Source organism: Phyllostomus discolor, chromosome 3 (assembly GCF_004126475.2).
Source record: "Phyllostomus discolor isolate MPI-MPIP mPhyDis1 chromosome 3, mPhyDis1.pri.v3, whole genome shotgun sequence".
Taxonomy (NCBI): Eukaryota; Metazoa; Chordata; class Mammalia; order Chiroptera; family Phyllostomidae; genus Phyllostomus; species Phyllostomus discolor.
Window position 1 is genome coordinate 90,093,180 of NC_040905.2, and position 14,091 is coordinate 90,107,270.

Sequence of the window (14,091 nt, forward strand, 5' to 3'; positions counted from 1 at the left end):
AACTAAGGGGGTTAGTGGGGGAGAGGGGGCGTGGCTTTTCTTAGGGGCGTGGCGATCCAGTCGGAAAGTAGGGGCCAGGACAGAACCCAGCCTATGGCAGTTGATAAGCCAGATTGAAGGGGCTACTACTGGTCTAGTGCAAAGCCCGGCCAATGGGGTGGGGGAAAAGGAGAATATTGAAGCAGAGGGGCGGGGCCAGGGTGAGGCACAGCTGAAGCAGGCAGACTGCGCGCCTGAGCCCACGTGACGGGGCGGCACGCGGTAGAGCTGGCGGCCGCACGAGGCTACCAGAGCAGCGTGACTGCAAGGTAGTGAGCACGAGCTCGCACACGTCCAAGCCTCGCGACAATTACCAGCCCTGAAACTAGCCGTTGGGCTCGCGCCTGCGCACAACGTGCTTTGCGCCTTCCCGCGTTTTTCTGGATTCTTCTGCCACAGGAAGGGAAGCAGTGGGCTCCTGTGTCGCAGGTGGGGTGATTACAGAAACCAGAGGGGCCCCCGAGGTGGTGACTTTTCCTCAGTCCTGCTCAGCCAGAATTGCTGTTCCCGGCTCAGACTGTGAGGTTCCTCCTTGACCCGAGAATACGCCCCCACCCCTTCACCCACTGCCCTCCCGGCCCTCAGAGAGCCGTTTTCCTCCGTGTCTCAGTGGCTTCCTCCGTCTTTACAACCCGAGGGACTGATAGTTACTCTTCTGAGTGGTTAGAAGCCTCCTCAGCCCAAAGAAACACCCAATGGAGGGTCAGAAGTACCACCATCTAGAAAAGTAGAGAATGCGAGCTTTCCTTTACTCGTTTGGCGTTTCTGGCCGTTTTCTAATGGCATCTCCACCCCCAAATTGTGAAAAATGTCCTATTCCATGCTAGAAATGAAACTCTAGGTACTTTTTAATTTTTTGTTTGTAACGTGTGATCTGGTGCACTTGCGCCAGTCAGTTTAGGCTCCCGAATCTGGAGAGGGACCTGCTTTCAGCTGCTGTGGTGTGTGTGCCTCGCTCTTCCCTCGGAGAGTAACTCCAAACCCAGTCTGCATCTGTCTGGAGCAGTGGTGTCTTTAATCCCCTGATGTCTTGGGTCAAGGCTCTGTCTTTTTTTTTTTTTTTGTGCCCCGCCCAATCCAAGTTCCAGAGCAGTTCCCTTGGAAAGAAGAGGGGTGATCAGATGATCAGAGCTGGGGAAGTGGTAGGGTAGGAACCTTTTCCTCTCTTTCCTCCCACAGTCGGACCACCATGCCTACCCTTCGATCCCCCTCTTCCTGGCTCCATGGCTCCTCCTCCCCAAGCAGTGTGTCCTCCCCACTGCAACAAGCAATGGGAAGTGGACAGAGGGGCTTGTCTGCATCTTCCAGTTTGTATGTCAATGTGCCCTGTGAAGACAGGGACTCGGACCAGACTTCAGAGGGGTGAGTGGAGTTGGTGAGGAATTGTTACCTTGTCCGGTTTTATCCTGCATGGTCGGCAGCTTTCTGCTCTTTTTTACTGCTGATACTTTTAATAGTAAAATGGGTGTGACTACATGAAAACGTAAAAGATGCTTTTCTGGTGCACGACAGTGACACCCCTCCAGTTCTGGTGTCTGTTTTTACTTGCTGTCCATGTGGTACAGATCAAGAATAATACATTCTGTTCTAAATTCATCATCCAAGTTGTCGAAACCTTTCTTGAATACATTTGTATTTTCAGCATGTACAACCTCTAATGGGAGCAGGGCGAGAGGGGAAGGGAAAGTAAAGCATTCTTTATGTGTTGCCTGACATGCAGTATATACTTTGTAGTTGATGTCCTGTAGTGCTTTTATTTGGGGATTTTATATACAGGTTCATCTATCCTTATTTGTTACCATTTTTGAGCCTTTTTGGTGAAGGTTATAATAACTTGTTTTTTTAATCTTTGCAGGAAAAATTACAATCCTATACAAGATCTGATTTATCCCCTATTTCTTTCAGTTGGCCTCCTTTGAATCATTTCTGTTTTTGTCACTGCTACTATTGAGGACCAGATTATACCTATGTTAAAAACTTTAATCAATCAGACATGTGCATTTGTTTCCAGGGTGGGATTAAACTCCAGGCCCATATCAATCTCCTGTTTATGTATGAGCAATATATAATTCCCCAAGCCGTGCTGATTTTTCTTCACACAGCAGTGATACCTCTGCCTGCTTAAGTAAATATCGTTTGATTTTCTTATTCAGAGAGACTGTTAGTAAAGAGTTGTTCTTCACTTACCTTAGTTCCTCATTCTTCCTCTCCATTGCTTTATTCAAGTGAGTTTTTCTTTAAGGCTTTGTCCCTACTTTCGGGTGTCAATAAGCTCATCTCTTCTTAAAGAAAATCTGAATAAATACTTCATGGAGAAAGGGTACAGTTAGAGAATAAAAAGAAATTATAGCTTATTTACCCTTTTCTGTGGAGGAACTGGGGTGTTGTATCTAAAGAGAACCACACTCCCTCATAGGGATAGTGATTCTTTGTCAACTGATGAAGGCAGTGACTTTGAAGACAGCTTGAAACGCAATATGAAGAAGAGAGCAGCAAAACGGCCACTGAAAACAACCCCAGTGAGTCAGTCAGTTTTGTTTTGTTTTCAAACCTGTTCTGGGAAATGCCAAAAGAAAACCTAGAAGAGGCTCAGGAGATATGTTTGACGAAAAAACAAGACTTAAAGAGTGTTAAGAGGAAGAAGGCAAATTTTGAAGAGAAAAGGTTAAAAGAGGAGGGTATTAGGATTCAGAGAAATATTTCATTGTAGTTTTATCACCAATGAATGTGTTCCTTAATTTAAATGAATAAATCTTTCTTTATGGGGCTAGGGGCTTTTTAAAAGAAAAACAAAGTTATTTATTAAAATCAGTTATTTCAGATCTGAGTCAGTAACTCAAACTGTTGTATAATTGGCAGCTTAAGCCTACCTATGTGATGATGAAACCAAGTGTTAATGTGACTTGCACTTTTTAAAAATATCCCTGATCTCTTTATACTTACTAGGTGGCAAAACACCCTAAGAAGGGATCTCAAATGGTACGTGGTCATAGCCAGAAAGAGTCAGAACCACTAGCCAATGATCTGTTTGATGCTGTGAAAGCTGCCAAAAGTGACATGCAGGTAAAACAGTGTCTTCTCTTTCTTGATACCATCTCACTCTTTGTAGGGTGGAAAGATAAGGACAAGTGTCTACAAACTTAATTTCATGTAGACATTTTAATGAATATAACCTATGTCAGGAAAGGCAGATAAGACAGTGAAGTGAATCATTGGAATGTTACAAAGGGAAACAAACCTTGGATGAGAAAGTGTTTCTTTCCTAACAGTATCACAGAGCAAGTAGGCATTGGAAAATCTAGAGAGAAAGCTTGGATATGGGTGGCAACTTGTTCACCCTTGTAACTTTTTAGTTCCACTCTAACAATTATACCTAATTCCTTTTTCCTTCCCCACATTTCTTTTTAAAATAACTTGTTATAATTCTGTTATCACCTAAAAGTACATAAGGCTTTTATGTAGTTTACATAAATTTTAAATGATCATCCAGATCTCCAGCCCCAGCTCAAGAAATGAAATATTAATAGTGCTGTAGAGGCCCTTGTATATCTTCTTTCTACCCTACCCCCATAGTCCCCCTCACCACCCAGAGGCACCCACTAGAGTGAATTCTCTGTTAATCATTTCCTGGTCTTTTCATTGTGGTTTTATCACCAATTAATGTGTTCCTCAATTTAAATAAATGAATCATTTTATAGTCTTCTGTGACTTAATTATTTCAATTGTTTGAGATCCATATTGATGGGTAGTATAGGTTTTTATAGTTTTTAGAAGTTTAGAATTTTCAAACATACTGAGTTTTTATATTTGTGTCATGATTTCTAACACTATTACATTGTCAGAAAATGTGGTCTTTGAAACTTGGAGATTAGCTTTATGATTAAGTATTTAGTCCTTTTTGGAAACTGTTCTACATGTGCTTGAGAATGTGTGTTCTTCAGTCGTTGGGTCCAGTGTTCTCTTATGTGAGATGAAAGATTTTTTTTAAAGATTTTATTTATTTATTTTTAGAGAGGGAAGGGATCTCTCTCTCTCTCTCTCTATATATATATATATAGAGAGAGAGAGAGACAGACAGACATCAGTGTGTGGTTGCTGGGGGTCATGGCCTGCAACCCATGCATGTACCTGACTGGGAATCGAACCTGTGACACTTTGTTCGCAGCCTGCGCTCAATCCACTGAGCTATGCCAGCCAGGGCTGAGATGAAAGATTTAAGTGTGATACTGTTTTGGTATTTCTACTGACTTAGGGGGTTTGGGGTTCATTTTTTGGGGGGGGGTCTGTTTGATATATCAGTTACAGAAAGAGGTGTATTAAAAAGGTGACTTTTTCAATTACTCTTTTTGTGTTCATATCTGTCTTTGCCTTAAGTATGAGGAAGCTTTGTTTCTTTGTAAATCAAACCTATTGTTGTGGTATACTGACACTTCTTTATACGTTAAGACAAAAATTGTTTTGTTTGTATTAACATATCTATACTAGCTTTATTTTTTAATAGTATTTGCCTAGTATCTTTTCTACGCCTATACTTTCTAGGTGTGTTTGGAATTTGTCTGCTGCATACAGCATACATTCAGATTATCATATTTAATTCATTCTGCCAATCTCTCCTTTATATTTTTATTTACTTAATTTATTTAAAAATATATTTATGATTATGCTATTACACTTGTCCCAATTTTCCCCTTTACCCTTTTCTGCCTGGTATCCCCCTTCCCTCCAGCAATCCCCCATCTTAGTTCATTTCCATGCGTCGTGCATATAAATTCTTTGGCTTCTCCATTTTCTTTGCTATTCTTAACACCCCCATCTGTTTTGTACCTACCAATTATGCTTCTTAATCCTTGAACCTTTTCCCCCATTCCTCCCCTTCCCCCTCCCAGCTGATAACCCTCCAAATGATCATATCTATGAATCTGTTCCTGTTCTAGTTGTTTGCTTAGTTTGTTTTTTTAAATCCATTTGTTGATAGTTGTGAAATTATTGCCATTTTAATATTCATAATTGTGATCATCTTCTTTTTCTTAAATAAGTTCCTTTAATATTTCATGTAACAATGGCTTGGTGATGATGAACTCCTTTAGCTTTACCCTGTTTGGAAAGCACTTTGCCCTTCCATTCTAAATTATAGCTTTGCTGAATAGAATAATCTAGAAATCAGCTGACAGTCTTATGGGAACTCCTTTGTAGGTAAATCTCTGCTTTTGCCTTGCTACTCTTAAGATTCTTTCTTTATCTTTAACCTTTGGCATTTTAATTATGATGTGTCTTGGTGTGGTCTTCTTTGGGTCCAACTTGTATAGGACTCTCTGTGCTTTTTGGACTTATATGTCTATTTCCTTCACCAAATTAAGGAATTTTTCTTTCATTATTTTTTCAAATAAGTTTTTAGTATCTTGCTCTCCCTCTTCTCCTTCTGGCATCCCTATGATACAGATGTTGGCACTTTTGGAGATGTCCCAGAGGGTTCTTATACTATCCACGTTTGTTTGTTTGTTTGTTTTTAATTATTTTTTCTTCTTCTGGTTGAATGCTTATTTCTTCCTTATGTTCCAAATCATTGTCTTGAATCCTGGCTTCCTACCCTCCACTGATGGTTCCTTATAGATTTTTCTTTATTTCACTTAGTGTAGCCTTGATTTCTTATGTTGTTGCCATACTTAATGAGTTCTTTCAGCACCCTGATCACCAGTGTTTTGAACTCTGCATCTGATAGGTTGGTTGTCTCTGTTTTGTTTAGTTGTTTTTCTGGGGGTTTGTTCTGTTCTTTCATTTGGGCCATATTTCTTTGTCTCCTTAATTTGGTAGCCTCCCTGTGTTTATTTCTGCGTATTAGGTAGAGCTGCTTTGACTCCCTGTCTTAGTAGTGTGGCCTATTATAGAAAAGGCACCTGTAAATTGTGTGGAGGGGAGCCTTAGGTAATCACCAGGGCAGGGCAACCCCCTTCACTACTTTGTGGCTCTGTGTGGGGAGGGCTCAGAGAGGGGACAGTGCTACTATCTGGCTTCTGGAGGTTTGCACATTTCCCGTCACTTCACTCATTTCCCATATTTGACTTGCACTCTTCCAGCTGTTGCCCTGGTGCCAAATCACAGAGTGGATGGACTTGCATATGTTCTAAGTCCGTGTGGGCTCTTTAAACAGAGTCTCCTGATAATCTGGCAGTTCCTTCTGCCACCACAACCCCCACTGGATTTTACAGCCAGAAGTTATGGGGATTTATTTTTCTGGCTCTGGAACCCTGGGCTGTGCTGTCTGGCCTGGGGCTGGTATTGCTCACTACCTTCCTGATTTTTATCCACCATATATGAATATGGGACTGTCCATTCTGCCACCGCTGCTGCCTCTTCGTGCCACACCATGTTTCCATGCCCCTCCACCCACCTGCAAACTCTGCTCGTCTTACTCATCTGGATGAATGTGGCTTCTTTAAATCCTTGGTTATCAGACTTCCATACAGCTCACTTTTCTGACAGTTCTGGGTATCAATTGTTTTGAGTTCTAGTTGTAATTCTTTCTGTAGTTACACAAGGAGGCAAAGAATATCTACCTGTGTCTCCATCTTGACCAGAAGTCCATCTCTCCTTTAACAAGAGAGTTTAATTCATTTATATTTATTGTCCCTACTGATATATTTGAATTTATTTCTACCGTTGTATGTACTTTCACTTTATCTTGCCTTTCCTGTCTATTTTTCCCTTTCCCTTGCTTGCTTTTGGATTTCTGTCTTCCACAAGGACCTAAGCACATTTTAATTCCATTGTCCCTTCCAGTTTACATACTTGTGTACAGTGTTTTAGTTGTGTCCATTCCTCCTCTCCCACAAAATTAGACATTGCTATTTTATACAGTGTTTGTTTATATGTAACTACATTTTTATCCTTTTCTTTGTTATTCATTATGAAATCTCATATCTTCTGTACAGAATTATTCTCTTGCTATCCAATATTTATCTTTTAAAATTTCTTTTGATATGAGTTTGTTAACAAACTTATTTTTTGCTTGTATAAAATGTCTTTGCCTTTGTTCTTTTTTTAATCCTCTCCTGAGGATATTGTTATTGACTTGGAAGGGGATGAGAGGGTGAGAGAGAGAGGAGAGCATTGATGTGAGAGACAAACATCGATCAGTAGCCTCCCATATGTACACCAACTGGGGATTGAACCCACAGGATTGGAACCTGTAAACCTTTTGATACATGGGACAACGCTCTAACCAACTGAGCCACCTGGTCAGGGCTCTTTACCCTTTTTCTTGAGAGATTGTTTGCTGTGTATAGAATTCTAAGATGACCTTTTTCTTCCCTCTCAGTACATTAAAAATATTATTCCACTGCCTTCTGACTTCCCTTATTGCTGCTGAAAGTCAGCTATCAGTCTAAGTTAGTGCTGTCTAATAATACAACAATTTGTTAGGGTGGAATATTCTTTGTCACCGTTGTCTAGTACAGTATCCATTAGCCACATGTGGCTGTTGAGCATTTGATATGTGGCTAATGTGACTTAGGAACTGGATTTTTAATTTTTATTTGATTTAACTTTAATAACCAGATATGACTAGGGGCTAATGTATTTGTATAGATCTAATTCGTATATGTTTTTGTTTGTAAGTGTTAAATGCCAATTCTTTGTAAGTGATCTCCTTTTGTTGTGACCATTTCAAGACTTTTTTTGCTTTTGTGTTAGGATGTTTTAAAGGATGTTTTGTCATGCTTAACATCTATCAGTGATCAGGCTCTGAGGATTAGTGTCTTTCAACAATTACAGAAAGTTCTTTTCTAGTATTGCCTCTTTCTCAAATATTATCTTCTAGAATTCAATTAGATACCATTAGAATTTCTCGCTGTATTCTCCATGTCTCTAAATAGCTCTTTCATTATTTCCCCTAGTCTCTGGGCTGCATTTTGGATAATTTTTTTCACTTAATCTTCCAGTTTACTCATCTTCTGTTCTGTGTCCAATCTGCCTTTTTTTTTTTTTTTTTTTAATTAACATCAATGTGTGCTTGCCTCTCTCATGCTCCCTACTGGGGACCTGGCTCACAACGCAGGCATGTGCCCTGACTGGGAATTGAACCGGTGACCCTTTCATTCATATTCCCACACTCAAACCACTGAGCTACACCAACCAGGGCCCAATCTGTTTTTAATTCATTCATTGAAGTTTTAAATTTTATTTATTACACTTTCTACCACAACAGATTTTGTTTGGTCCTTTTCAAAATTAATTGTTATTTGCTTCTACCTTCAGGCTTCTTTTTCATTTCTTCAATCATAGTAAACATAACAATTTTATAATCTGTGATAACTTCAGTGTCTAAAGTCTGTGAATATAATTCTGCTGTCTGTTTTTCCTGCTGATTCTTACTTTTAGTGTCTTGTTTCTTACTAGGTTTTCTATGATCCACTCATTTTCCATGGAGCTCTATGTGTTGGAATTTTTGGGGCCTGGGTTGAAGTTGGGTTTTAAGAGAGGAATCTGCATTTGCTTCTGGTAGTTGACTGGGAACACTCCAGAATCACTTTTAATTAAATTATCTGATTGCAATTATTCTGATTATATAAGGGAGTGTGAATCTGGACTGGATATCTAGACCTGTGAGCTGGCTTATGGTTATGAATTCTCAAAGGAGAATTCTTTTTTCTCTCCACCTCACACTAAGATCATAGCAAGAGAATTTTCTTGTTGTCTTCTTCTGATCCGTAGGTTTATTTCTAATCTTGCTTTCATGAGGATGTGACTCTTTGCAGGACCCAGCTCTATGTAGGAACCTCTTTTAGGAAGTTATTAGGCTCTATCTCCTATGCTCTGATGTCCAGGCAGCCTTCTGGACAGAAAGTTGAGGCTCCCAGGGTTTAATAAAAATCCTCAGGGCCAAAGTCAGTTGGCTTATCTCTAGGGATCGCTGCCTTCACTTCATTTTTAGACTATACAGAATTTTACCTTTCCAGTTCAGCAATAAATTTTTAAAGATATTTTTAAAATTTAATCAGAAGTTTAGATGCTTCAATTGGGAAGATCATACAGGATTTCTAGACTGTTGTATTGCTGAAAATATAAATCATCCACATTGTTTTCCTAGTCTTTGGTGGATGAATGGCTGGAGAGCTACAAGCAAAACCAAGAGACAGCATTCCTGGAGCTCATTAACTTTTTCATTCGATCTTGTGGATGTAAAGGTGAGGAAACTCCTACCTCTTTCTGGTCTCCAGCCTTCTGCTCCTATGTTATGAAACTTTCTTCCATTTTGTCAAGTAGGGTTGGGCATTTCCTAAATGAAGGGAGAAGGTAAATCATAAGAAAACTTTCACTTGTTTAACTACCTTGTTAGCTGGCAAATAGGGATCCAGTAGGGAACACTGTTTGGTTTGCAGACAAAACCCTTTGTGGAAAAGCAATTAATCATACTAATGTTAGTCACAAATTAAAAATGGACCATCACACACCTTCTAGTCTTCCTTTCTCTAGATGAAATAACATTTTCTTATTCCTTATTTTTTAGCCATTTTATTGCATATTTCTTCATTGAAGCTATGGGCTCCTATAACCTAATTTATTGGGGCAGGTAGTCTTAGGCAGGCTGTATTATAAGAATCCAGAATCTGGTGTCATTTTATCGCTGTCTTTGGTTTTTGTTTGTTGAATTTTTTTGTAACTGTAGTTTTCCACTGACTGATTCCTTTGGGTTTTCTAGAGTGGTTGCCTTGTATTAGATATACAGTTAGATGATAGCAGATTTGGGTCTTCTGATTCCCCACCTAAGCTCTTTTTGATATATTCCCGAGCTCATCTTCAGATGTATATGTAGAGAGTTATGATGTCTTGTTATTTCCCTTGTAAATATCTCATCTCCTCCATTCCTTAGGCACTGTGACACCTGAGATGTTCAAGAAGATGTCCAACTCGGAGATTATCCAGCACCTAACAGAACAGTTTAATGAGGTGGAAAGAGAAGACCAAGATTATTATGCTACTCTTATTTCAAAACACAAGATTCCTTATCCCCTTCTTTCTGATTCTGGGAAATAGGATAGTTTTTAGAAGGACAAGTTCAATCTCTTGGGGGCAAAAGGAACCCATAGATATTATCTGAATATACCTCTAGAGTTGAAAATAGCAGGAAATTCGGTATAACAAAGATAACATACTTACTATACTATTGGGTTTTGACATCCAGGACCTCCTATGGCTTCACATACCTGGTAGTAACTTTCCCAATCTTTTCATAAACCCTGTGTAGGATTCAGGAGACTATCCCTTGACAGCTCCAGGTCCCTCCTGGAAGAAATTCCATGGAAGTTTCTGTGAATTTGTGAGGACTTTGGTTTATCAGTGTCAGTACAGTCTCCTTTATGATGGCTTTCCTATGGACAACCTCATCTCTCTGCTCACTGGCCTGTCAGACTCCCAAGTCCGTGCCTTTCGTCACACTAGCACCCTGGCTGGTGAGCACTTATTTTTACTCTATAAATGTTCTTCTGGGGATTGTTAGGACCTTCCTCTGTTCTATAGTCCTGGATGTTCTTTCCTTCCTGCATCTTAGCTCCTTATTTCAAGGCCATGCCTTTTTTTTTTTAATCACAAACCAAATGTAGTTTCTCACTAGTGGAATTGTAAAAAACGGTGGATAGAACACATTTACAATTTCCAGCTTTCCCGTGTTTCTTATACCTCACCACTGGGAATATGCTGAGGATTAAAAGGAGCCCAAAGGGGTTAGGGAGGAAAAAGTCCACTCCAGGACCATGAGTCTTACAATTTGAGAGTCACTTTGTTCTAGCTTTTTATTTTTACTACTCCTTATTTCCTCCTCCTTTGAACCTACCCTCTGTCCTCTGACTTAAGTGATGATTTCCTTATCTTGCTTTTCCTGACTCAAAGCCATGAAGCTAATGACCTCTCTGGTAAGAGTAGCCCTCCAACTGAGTTTGCACAAAGAGAACAATCAGCGCCAGTATGAGGCTGAACGAAACAAGGGGCCAGGACAGAGAGCACCCGAGAGGCTGGAAAGCCTGTTGGAGAAACGGAAAGAGGTAAGAAGTGTTCCCTGCCTCTCTTCAAGTTTCCATTCACTGCTGCCATAGCCCACCTTATCAGTCCCTAAGCACTTCTCTCTGGTAAGGTACAGGTCCCCAAGCATCCTTTTACATCATGAATAATGGAGTCTGGCGGTAGTTTAACAGACCCATCCTGTCAGAGGTCATTGCACACTCCTCTTGTTTCTGGGATGTGGACTCAATTATTATCATTTCCATTGATAATTTGTAGATTTTAGAGTTTTCTATAATTCCACTTTTGTCCAGTTTCCATTGACTACATTCATTATTAGAAGTGTTTAAGTGTTGTACCTGCATCTCATGAAAGGAGTTAAGTTTTTACTTTCTTGTCAAGTGTACAGTCTACAGGTCACCACTAAGGCTCACCACTGATGGGGGAGTCAAGTTTTTAAGGAATGGAAAGGGCACAGGCCCTTCAGTCACTCCTGAGCTTAAATTCTGTTCCAGTTAGCTACTAGCTCCAGGGCCTTATGTAACACTTCCAAGTTTCAGTTTCCATTTCTTTAAAAAGGGGATAATTCTACCTTTTATGGAGAATATGATGAGTAAACTAGCCTGGCACATAATAGATACTTGCTTTATTTCCTTTGAGACTTCAAAAAGACCACTGGAGAATACAAGTCCTAACAAAATCTTTTACACTGATTAAAACTTCAGACAGCTGTGTCTGTCATGAGACGAACACTGGTTTTTCCCCCCACTCTCCCTTGATATCTGAGACTTTCCCATCATTAGATGGCAGGACTCACCATGTCTAACTGTAGTAATTAACTGTTTTCCCAGCCCTTACCAAAGATATCTTCTGTGCTAAATCATTAGAGAAAGAAACTTTCTATTTCATTCTCTTCTTCAGTTTTCACTGTCAATATGCTCTTAAACTTTACATGTATTAGTTCTGTCTCAAACCTTATGTACAGTAATGTGTCTTTCTGTTTTATACTTCTCTATGCTCTTGTTTTATCAATTATCATTCCTCTTTTTGTCTTTAGTCCCTCCTTCCCTGCTGTTTTCTTCTTTCCACTTATAAATATATGGAGACCCTTGAATTGTACCCTTATTCTTTGCTTCTGTGAGAAAGTGTTTCCTAACTTTCTTAATATTCAGCTGAATCCTTTTTGCTGCTTAGCTTCTGTCCTCATTTTTCTTTGAAATCATTCTCAAACCAATAACTTTCTAATCCCTTTAGCCAAAGGCCTTCTCTCAAATTCCCTTTTCCAAACTTCTCTAGAGTTTGGTACTGATGATATACCTTTCTTCCTTCTATCCTCCCTCTCCTTTTTCTTTTAAATATGAAATTTTCAAAAATTTAGAAAAATAAAATAACCAGATGCAAAGGAAATATTATTTTTTCCAATACAAAGAGACCCCTGAGGTATTAGTTGACTATACAGGTTCTTCCAGAATTAGAAGATTTAAAGGGAACATAGGATACCAAGGGTTCAGACTATGTTCTGTAATAAATAGGAAGCAGGCAGAAGCCATACTTTTTCATATTTTTGTGGCCTTATATTGTTTGAGTACAAGAGACATTGACCTGTTCCTTTCTTTTCTTCAGCTCCAAGAGCATCAAGAGGAGATTGAGGGGATGATGAATGCCCTCTTCAGGGGTGTCTTTGTACACCGGTATAGGTGAGTTAATGGACTTTTCTCATTGAAGGAACTGGTCTTTGGTTATGGAGTCCATAGAAGTAACATGGCCCCCTCTTAACTCTGAGTTATTTGGTTAGTCTTAGAACTAATTCAGCTACAGCACAAACTAAGAGATGTTTAAAATTAATAAAGTTTAGTTTATTACAAAGGATCTTGTAAGCTCTTCTGGGAGATCAAATAAGAGGTTGGGCATTGCTGAGTATTCTTATGCTCTAGCATTGTTTAGTACCTTCCCTCTCCCATGTTCCTGAGGCTAGATACTTGAGAGGATAAGAATAGAAAGCAAAAAGACAGGGCTTTTCTGAGGGTGTATAGCTTGGCAAGCCTTTTCCAAGCCCAGCATGCTATTTCACTATGCTAAAGCGGGGAAGTCTTATACTGTTTAAATGGGTAGAATTAGTTAAAAAGAGCATCTGTATTTGTTTCTCATTCTTATCTAGAGTTTTTGCCTCTGCCATTTTAGAACCCTTTAGTTGATTTAGTCTTTTCTTGAAGTAGAATTAAAACACTCACACCATTTTGCCAACAGTTAAATTAACTTCCAAAATTAGTTTTTAAAGGGGACAAGAAAGATAAGTTTAACTATTTTATGGGCTGGTAACAGAAAGAAAATGTTTACTTTTTATCTATTATATTTACATTGGGAAAAGGTAGTAAAAAGCATAGAACATGGTGGTTAGTCAAGAAAAATTCTTCTGTGACAGATCATCAGCTAGGATGGAAAGTGAATTTGGAGAGAAGGTGATATGGGTCAATTTATCTTTCTTTGCCTAGAGATGTTCTTCCTGAGATTCGTGCTATCTGCATTGAGGAGATTGGGTCTTGGATGCAAAGCTACAGTGCCTCTTTCCTCACTGATAGCTATTTAAAATATATTGGCTGGACCCTGCATGATAAGGTGAGAGCAGAGTCCATCTCCTTTTCCTTACTTCCCTCATTCTTTCCCCTGCCCTAGGATACTTCAGCTTTTCCTGGTCCTGCCACTTAGGTGTTTCATTAGCTATCAGTGATCAGCCTATCAAGATACTGAACCTTGAAACTTCTTCAGTATTGGGGAGGAGAGGATAGGATATGGTAGAAGAGAGAAAGACCTATCCAGGAAATGAAACCCCTCAAAATCAGAGTAGAGGGGAGAAAGACTTTTCCTATAAAAAAGGAAAAGTCCTATAGGTGCTGGGGTGATAACTAGAGATCCTCTTCATTGTGATTGCTAAATACCACTGTGATCTTTTTATTTTTTAAGTAATAAGATAGCTGTAGATTTTCTTTAAGGTATCTCAGAATCCTCGTTGTAGAGGACACCCAGGCCCAGAATGAGTAATCTGGGGGAGGAGGAGATAGT

The 14,091-nt window shown here is 39.5% G+C and overlaps 1 protein-coding gene across 1 annotated transcript in view; it reads left to right on the forward strand.

Annotated features, from left to right (window-relative positions):
* Positions 1-263: 263 nt before the first annotated feature.
* Positions 264-14,091, forward strand: part of STAG3 (stromal antigen 3) — a 28,733-nt gene continuing 14,905 nt past the window's right edge. The window contains exons 1-9 of the mRNA XM_036020732.1: positions 264-1,401; positions 2,456-2,558; positions 2,986-3,102; positions 9,125-9,221; positions 9,908-9,984; positions 10,283-10,487; positions 10,924-11,075; positions 12,655-12,728; positions 13,524-13,647. Coding sequence (XP_035876625.1) covers positions 1,229-1,401; positions 2,456-2,558; positions 2,986-3,102; positions 9,125-9,221; positions 9,908-9,984; positions 10,283-10,487; positions 10,924-11,075; positions 12,655-12,728; positions 13,524-13,647 — 1,122 coding nt within the window. The 5' untranslated portion in view covers positions 264-1,228. The remainder of the gene's footprint in view (positions 1,402-2,455; positions 2,559-2,985; positions 3,103-9,124; positions 9,222-9,907; positions 9,985-10,282; positions 10,488-10,923; positions 11,076-12,654; positions 12,729-13,523; positions 13,648-14,091) is intronic.